Here is a 9,379-nt window from a genome sequence, read left to right on the forward strand (position 1 = left end):
CACCGCGCGCATCCACCATTTCTCTCCCCGCGCGCTCTAGCTACAACAAAACTTTGTGTACGCGTGTGTTCGTGGTCGCGCACGCCACGCGCGCACGGATTGGGGGTTTTGTCTCCGGGAGCAGAGAGGTCTGGCCCTCAGAGGGCTCGCGCGACAGAAGGGGCAACACCACGCGGCACAACAAGCGACGCAGAAAGTTGGTGGCGCGCAGCCTCCAGACGCGGTAACACGGCCCGGACGCCCGGCGGACACGCTCTCGCCCCGCTACCATGGAGGAGCAGCTGCTGTGCTGCGAAGTGGACTCCGTCCGGAGAGCCCACCAGGACGTCAACCTGCTGAACGCGCGGGTGCTGCAGACCATGCTGAAGGCGGAGGAGAACTACCTGCCGGCGCCAAACTACTTCAAGTGTGTCCAGAAAGACGTGGTTCCCAACATGAGGAAGATCCTGGCCACCTGGATGTTAGAGGTATCGGCTCTGGAACTGTCAGCGCTGCCAGCTGTTGTCACCCGAACCGCAGATACCGCAGAAGTTTGGAGCGTTTGACGCCGCGTGTCCGCGTGAGCGCTGGCCTCCGCGCGCGCCGGATCCACTCATTCCCCGTCCTCTTTTCTCCCATTTCAGTTCGTGTTCCGGTACTTTATCCCGTCAGTTGAATCGGGACATTCTCAAAGAAATGCTCCCGGTGTTACACGTATGCAGCCCGGCGCGTGCCACTTTCTTATTACGCGCCATCTTTGTTGCGGTGTTTGGAGCTTTGGAAAATGACTGAAATGATGTCATTTAGCAGAACTAACGGGCCGGGAAAGCGCGGATTGGAGCTGAAAAGCGGATCGAAACCCGACTTTGTTTTGCGTCCGGAGCGGCAGCCATGTCCTCGGTAGTTCACGTCCAAACCCGAGAGTTCTGCCCGAATCCAAAACCCAGACGGATCCACAGCGGCGGTTCAGACTCTCCAGACGATTCCTCACATTTACAGCTACTTTTCTTTCAACCATCTTTCCTTTAAACATTTTTTCTTAATTTTTGAAATGCGGCATGGCGGCTGCAGCTGCAGCACGTGAACCAGCCTCGTCTCAGAAAGTCAAAAATATAAATGTTTGTTCTCCGAATGTGATCCGTGACATTCCCCTCCGACCAGAGACCCCTTCAGCTTTATTTATCTGCTAATTGTAAACATGCTACGATTTTCCAAATATTTAAAATGATTTTTTGAAAAGATGACGAAGTTGAAATTGAAGTGAAAGTTACCTCGACGCCACCTTTGTGTCTCAGTCAGAACTGACTGGAAAGCTTTGCCACCGAGGCGGTTTAGTTTGTTTGGGTTAAACGGTTCCACATATCCTGTTTTTTCTAAATTATAGGATTGTAATGTGCAGAACTGAACACAAACTGTTGATTATTGTTGCTTTTGCACACAAAGACATTTATTTTGCTCTTTTTTCAGGTCTGTGAGGAACAGAAGTGCGAGGAGGAGGTTTTTCCGTTGGCAATGAACTATTTGGACAGATTTTTATCAGTGGAGCCCACCAGGAAAACCCGACTGCAACTGCTTGGAGCAACATGCATGTTTCTGGCATCTAAGATGAAGGAGACTGTACCATTAACTGCAGAGAAACTCTGTATCTACACAGACAACTCAGTCCAACCTGGAGAACTGCTGGTAATTAAGTTCTTGCAGACATAATGTTGTGTAACCATCTGAACATGAAGGCAGGGCTCGCCATGAGGCTGGAACGTGTCACACGGGCAGTAATGCTACTGATCTTCATTGTGGTTGGAATCCTATGTAGAAGTGTGCAGCGTTTGAATGACTGCCTGCACTTTCCCATGGTGACTGGAAGGCCTCTCTGATTTCATGAATGGTCAGAGAGCTTCTGCTGAATTCCAGTGACATCTAGTGGCCTTCAGACAGATGTGCAGCCAATAGAAAATTGAATCAGGAAAGCAATCCAATTAAGTCTTTTTTTGTCATTGACTTTGTTTTGGTAGAACATTATGATTAAAAAGGATTGAAAATTCAATGATGACTGCAGGGACAGCCTGTGAATTTAGAAGCGGTGGTGTTCTAGAACATAACACACAAGAAAAACAACCGTTTGTCCACAATAAATGAGGCAGTACTTATTCTCTGGTCCTTCCACAGCAAATGGAGCTGCTGGTTCTCAGCAAGCTGAAATGGGATCTGGCATCTGTCACACCTCATGACTTCATTGAGCACTTCCTGTCCAAGCTGACAATCCACACATCGACAAAGCAGATCCTCAGGAAACACGCCCAGACCTTCGTTGCTCTCTGCGCTACAGGTATTAGCCCATTGTGTTAAGACAATCTCAATGTTGTTGCAGCTTATTGATTCATTCGTCACATTTGTTTGACTTTTTAACTGTTTCAGTTTTCAGTAGGGCTGGGTATCAGCCATAATTTCCAGAAATGATTCGATTCCATTTTTTTCTGATTCTTTTGATCCACTCAATTCAAGACAATTTTGAGTTTACACATTTGTTTAGAAATACATCAATAATCTACTACATAATTTGAATACATTTATATGAATCTGATCCAGTTCACATACTGTAAATGTATCAGTGAAATAATGAGATTGTTAATATCATCCAGTGTTACATGGATTCTCTAAAGGAGAAGTTCTAACTAAAATGTTCAGATCATTCATTGGCAATCGCGCTATAGGATTACACCTTATTCTAGAGGAAGACAGTATGAGGGAAAAGACAAAGTTTTAGACCACAAATAGTTACTTTAAAAATGATTTCCTTGAAAGATTTTGTAAAATTCATGCCTGTGAGTTTATTTAGTCAGTAATGTAGGTTTAGGTCGACTGAGCGTTAGCATTAGCCGTCCTATGGGGAATTCTATTATACGTTGACATCAAGCTAGCGGACTTTAGCTTTATGTGCTAAATCGATATTTATCTTTATGAATTGATTATTGATCTATTAAGCTTAAATCGATTCAAATCGATTGATGGATTTTATCAACCGAGCCCTTCTGAAAACAAGCACTAAAAGTTACTTGATGAAAGTGATTCTGTCAATAGATGACAATCAGAACAGGAAGTCTGTTTAGACAGTTGTTAGAGGAATTCCTACGAGCAAATCTTCTTTTCCCTTCAGGGGTCGCCACAGCGAATCAGTTTCCTCCATCTAAGCCTGTCTTCAGCATCCTCCACTCTAACACCAGCCACCTTCATGTCTTCATTCACTGCATCCATAAACCTCCTCTTTGGTCTTCCTCTAGACCTCTTTCCTGCAGCTCTAGACTCAGCATCCTTCTACCAATATATTCACTGTCTCTCCTCTGAACATGTCCAAACCATCTCAGTCTGGCCTCTCTGACAAATGCTGAATGTTTTTAAAGAAACTGGAGTTTAGCAAATGACTCTTTCAAAAATAAGTTTTTACATCATTTAGTTGTTGATATCTTGATGATCCCAACGTCATTGGCAGCATTCAGTCAGCCACTTTCCTCCAGTTCTGTTCATTTGAAACTGTCTCTCCCTCCCAATGGAATACTAGCACCTTCAGTCACTCAGGGTTATATTTACAAAATATATAAAGAAAAATATAGGGTTACTAGGCTGAGTGTATAGTGCAGTCCAACAGCTGTCTGTAAATATTTCTCCCATGATTATCTTTTCTAAAAGTATATCATAGGGTAAAGATAGCTGAGACGTGACAAGGCACAACTAGGACAACATGGCCACCAGAAATGAGAAGTGGAAAATCCAGCACCAGAACTCGGAGGCAAATCAGACTTGGAGGGAAGGAGAAGTGTGGGTAAACCGGGCGGTCAAGTCCAACCCGAGTAAACAAGCTGAGAAAATTCTCAAAACAAATAAAAACAAATAAAATCTGGTGGTCCATCTCAACACACAACTCCAGTGCTGGAAATCCAAGCCCCGGAAATAAAAGCTTGCTGCCGAACACAACCCTTCCCTCCCTCCATTCAGCTGCAAGGCACTCTGGGAACATGATGCTGCTTTTCTCTGGGATTCAACCCTCAAAGACCCGTTCTGTAAACTTCTCTGATGGGTGCAGACGATCCCTGCAGACACTTAACCATGTCTGTGGAGTTCCATTTGCTCTGCTTCTGAACGTTTAATAGAATTTCCCATAGGACAGTTAACGCTAATGCTGAGTCGACCTAAACATACATTTCTGACTAAATGAACATCTTTATAAACTCACAGGTATGAACTTTACAAACTTTTTTAAAGAAAAAACCTAGTGTCCAAACTGAAACGTCCTCCAGGAGAAGCAGAACAATGTTTCCAATGTTAATGATCTGAACATTTTAGTTAGAACTTCTCCTTTAGAGAATCCATGTAACTCTGGATGATGTTAACAATCTCATTATTTCACTGATACATTTACAGTATGTGAACTGGATCAGATTAATATAAATATATTCAAATTATGTAGTAGATTATTAATGTATTTCTAAACAAATTTGTATAAATGTGTAAACTCATAATTGAATTAAAAAAATCAGAATCGAATTGATTCAGACTCTTGTGAATCGAATCGTTTCTGGAAATTATAATCATCAATACTCAGCCCTGCAAAAAAACTAAGGTGTAAATAGTGGAAGAACTGCGCCTTTTAGTATTACTGCTGTCAAATGAAAAGATTTTGCCTTTGTGTCAGAATCTATATAACTGAGCTTGTAAATGTTTATTACCCAAGCCCAGAGAAGAGGGGGATTGATAAAGTTCAATGGCTGATCAACTTGACAAAATGAAGTAACAAAACCCATTTCCTAACAAAAACACCCCAAAGTGCTGGACAAAGAAAAAAAAAACACCGTCTTATAAATAAAATTAGATAAGCAACTGGATAAGCGTCTGCATCTTGTTCACACATATTACATGTAGCCAACGGGAATTTCCATCAGTTTGTGTGCTGGTCGCGCGTAAACATGAGGGAATAACATCAGCCATGTTCTAAAACATCAAACAATAGAATAAATAGACATCAACGATGACCCAAGCTAGCATGCTACCTGCTAGCTCCCACTTTAGCACAAACTTCACGTTTCCCAGCCTGATTCCTCTGATGGGATTATTTAGTTGTCAAGGTTTTTGAAGTTGATTGCAAAACATTGTCCCCCTTTGAGACTCGATGTATAGTAATGGTGCATGTGTGTCACACCGTATGTCACGTGAGGGCCAATCCAGTAATGCATATCAATGCCTGGAGCCACGTGCCTTGTTCAATGTTCTGTTTGCCTCCACAGATGTGAACTTTATAGCCAGTCCTCCTTCCATGGTGGCAGCCGGCAGTGTGGTGGCAGCGGTTCAAGGACTCTACTTGAAGAGCCAGGATGCCTCCTTGTCCTCCCAGAACCTGACCAACTTCCTGTCTCAGGTCATCCGCAGTGACCCGGTATGGAGGAACCTCACTGAGGGTCTCACCCCTAAGCTAAATGAGGGGTTGCTCTTGTGCAGTGGTACTGTTTTTTTCTGACTAGTCGTTTGTTTCCAGGACTGTTTGCGGTCGTGTCAGGAGCAGATCGAGTCTCTGCTGGAGTCTAGCCTGCGGCAGGCGCAGCAGCACGGCAGCATGACGGAAGCCAAGCGTGTGGACGAAGAGGTGGACCTGTCCTGCACGCCGACAGATGTGCGGGACATCAACATTTGAGATGATGACCAGCATGTTGTAATCCCACTATAAGGAGAACTCTGTAAGAAGATGAGCTGATGGGCAAGCAAAGAAGAGGTGGTCTGAGTACTGCCTCCCTTCCTCTTTCCCTTGGTTGCCTGGTGGGCAGCTGCTTCAACAGATGTCACTCACTTTGTCCACCACGGCGTGCCCCGCTTGCCACCCAGAACACCTCAGATCACATTATTGCCATAGTCCCCTCCAGTCCTGGACAAAGACCAGAACACTAGAAATGGCGCAGAGAGAAATGCGCACCGGTGACCTGTGTGGGCAGGAGGTAAAGCCACACAAAGGGATTCTTTTGGTCCTTATCCCCCATTTTAAACTAGGAATCTTTGAATTGCTATGGACTGAACTTGCCTACTAAAGAATACCAGACTTTGGTGTTCAGTCGGCCTTCATAGTCTGTCCACTTGAAACTCAACATTTATCAAAGCAAAGATGCTGTTTTGATCCCGTTTCTCTTGTTTAGCATGATATAGGCAATTTCTAAGTCCCCATGTTTGTCTAGTGCAGGTATCCTTTACCCCATGCTTGTTTATGTTTAGTCACTTTATCATAATATTTAGCCTTATACCTCTTGTTCTAAGATTTTGGGTAGTTTTTGAAACCCATCTGAGTGAAGTTGTTTTTGTTGCCCTGCAGACTGTGCTGCCTGTGTGGACAAACACAAATCTTTCTTTATTCCTTGATTCATTTCACCCATTTCAGCTTGCAGCAATTGATCAAATCAAGTCAGTGCATTCGCGAGCAGAGAGAGCTGTCCAGACTCTTATGATTCTTCTTTTGTGTAGTTAGATCTAACACCATTCCAATGTATTTTTTCAAGAAAGAAGCACTTTTGGTCAGCCATGCTGGCTCAACTGAAAAAAATCACAGTGGTAGAGTTTGTAAAGGAACCTGAGGTTGTACTACAGTCTTATGGGGATGCAGTGGTCAAGCAGCTGGGTCAGGTTCATCAAATGGGACAAAGAATTGAGCAGTGTTGTGGACAGACTTGTTTTTCTGTCTGTGGCAGCAGCCTTCCTGTTCTGCTAGTTTGACTTGTGCAGTGTTTGTTCAGGCAGAGCCGCCCTGAGCTTTTCACAGCTTCACCACCACTGCAGCATGTAGAGCCAAAGGCTAAATCTTAGGAGGTAAAAGGACTATTTTTATAGCTAAAGTAATGCTTTATTTTCCATATCGTAAAACCTATTTATTTTTGCAACTTTCAATTGTGGCTCCGCCCACTCGTACAGATGTTTGCCAATGAAACGCTGTAAACCGTAAGCTTGAGATGACCTCTGAACCACCAGGACAGCATCCCTCCATACTCATCCTCACTTCTAATACTTCTCATGGATCAAGTTGAAGAAAGAGAAGCAATGAGAATATGAGATGATTTTTGCACAAACCATAAGGATGTGGGCGGGGCTTCTTGTGGACTTCCCTTAAAAAAACAAGGGAAGAGCATAGTGGGCAACAGTACTAAGTGTCAAAAATGTAACAAAGAGGAGAAAGGCTCATCAGAAACTGTGCTTCAGTCACGTAAAGGGGAGGTATTTGTGCTCAGATGGACATTCTCTTCGTAAGGAATGAGCCAGCGTCTGAGTCCGGCTGTGTAGGATCCTTTAAAAGTAGGTTTCTGATTATACACTAAGAATAGAACGTAGGAGAGAAACACTCCTTGTATTTTGCTGCTATAGAAGATACATTTGAGCTATGTGTTTAAAGACAAAAATAAAAATACAAAAAACAGATATGAAATTAAAACAATGCTTTTTTCTGTTGTTTGCTGCTATTTTTTATATGTTTAAATGTACTGCCATGCTAGGTCTGAATTTTCTAATAGAAAGTTGTTATTGGTGTCACCATTTGTTATATGTAGACTCTGTGATCTTTTGTTTGTAATTATCTAATGTGATTTTTTTTTCAAAACTATTCCAAATACAAGGAAGATTTGACAATGTACAGAAATGCTTTGATTTACAATACCTCATGTGACAGTCATGATCTCTGATTTTTTTAGTTGTGTGTGTGTGTGTGTGTGTGTGTGTTTCATTGTACTCGCTGGTTCAGTGCTCGCCAGCTTTTGTAGGTGAAGCATCTGGGATGGAAACCAGCGTGTCCAGGCCGTGCGTTGTAACTGGTGCCATTACAGAAAATGAGATGTGTATAACTCTGTTGAGTGTTAAGCTGTCTCGATAAAAGAGACTTTATCTCCCCTCTAGGCCCTACCGGCCTCTCTTCCTCCCCCTTTTTATATTTATAAAGAGAAAAAAAGACTGCTCCAATTTTTCAAACTTCCTGTGAGTGGATTTGAGTTTGTAAATAGCCTCAGTCTCATGTTCGGTAAGCCATAGATCATTCTTTTGCTGTGTTCACAGATCATTCCAAACAGACCTTTCATGTCAGCTGTCTGCACCCAGAATAATGTATTCATCTTTGTGTTGACGACACAATAAAAACATGAGTTAGGATGCGTCTGGAAACCTGGCCACCGTTTGTTTGAAACCTTCACACGCACAAAGCTCACACAACTATCTGTGGACACTGTTGTACTCGTTTGACACTTTCTGGATGAAATAGAACTAGTGCTTTCCTCGTGTTTAAACAATGCAATTTAAAAATGTTTTATGATGAAAAGTTGTGATGATAAACATACAAAGAGACAAAAAGGTCTCTATATTCTTTAAAGATACATGTTCTCCTTGTAGTGTTGATGTGCTACAGGCCTGAATCTATGGCCCAATCCAAATTCTTCCCTTCCCCTTCATTTAGCCCTCCAAAGGGAGGGTTATGAAAATATAGTGTCTTTTATTTCGGACGTCACCTTCGTTTGATGACGTCATCAACAATCACCGGTCCGCTAGCTTTAGCGCAGAGCTTCCAGTGCTTGAATGTACACAACAACAGTGGTTTTACACCTATAAAAAGGTCATGCTATGACAAAAAGTCATTATTGGGACCGGGAATTGATTTTAAAAAATTAGCTAATTAATTGCAAAACTGGAATAATTAATTGGGATTAATCACTTTCTTTTTTCTTTTTTTTTTGGCTCAGTATTTGACGACCACTTAACTGTAAATACTTACAAAATGAAATCACACACAAAACTCTACATTTAGAACATTTATTTTTAACTGCTGTCAATCAATTACAAAAATATGGCATTGAACCATGGATTAAATAGTCCGCTTTTTGTAAAAAAAGTGATCTAAACCGCAAAGATAGCAAGAATAATGTAGTAAAAAAGTAAATGACAATGGTATAAGCGGGATAATACCCGACAAAATATTTTAACGTACACCGTGGAAGCCTGAATCGCTGAGTTAAAGTGAAGTACTGTTTCTTCGATTAATTTGCGTTAATGCATATTAACGTGTTAATTCTTTTTCATCAATTGCAAACGTTAATGCGTTGATGTTCACAGCCCTAGTCATCACTTCTGTGGTTCGGGGTGCTCCCACGTGAAGAAAAGCATTTAGCCACGCGACGGAGGACTTTATATCGCTCCACTCGAAGGGTTGGATTTAACAAGTAAATTTCCTGGGCACACTTACTGTCCCTTCAAATGGAGGGGAAGTAGGAAGGGAAGAATTGAGATTGGGTCCATATTCTAACAACAGACTTGTCAATCGGCTTGACGGGAACCACAGAGGAGCGGACCTGGTCTCCTCACAAATGTCTTCTCCACTGATGGAAGATCTTTTTTTAAA

The 9,379-nt window shown here is 42.4% G+C and overlaps 1 protein-coding gene across 1 annotated transcript; it reads left to right on the top strand.

The window, feature by feature from the left end:
- Positions 1–8,151, top strand: ccnd1 (cyclin D1). The gene is made up of 5 exons (XM_024265151.1): positions 1–467; positions 1,447–1,662; positions 2,146–2,305; positions 5,256–5,404; positions 5,504–8,151. The coding sequence occupies exons 1-5, from the start codon at positions 270–272 to the stop codon at positions 5,657–5,659; spliced, it is 879 nt and encodes a 292-aa protein (XP_024120919.1). The 5' UTR covers positions 1–269; the 3' UTR covers positions 5,660–8,151.
- The last annotated feature ends 1,228 nt before the right edge of the window (positions 8,152–9,379 follow it).

The sequence above is a fragment of the Oryzias melastigma genome, unplaced genomic scaffold, assembly GCF_002922805.2.
Source record: "Oryzias melastigma strain HK-1 unplaced genomic scaffold, ASM292280v2 sc00404, whole genome shotgun sequence".
Classification (NCBI taxonomy): domain Eukaryota; kingdom Metazoa; phylum Chordata; class Actinopteri; order Beloniformes; family Adrianichthyidae; genus Oryzias; species Oryzias melastigma.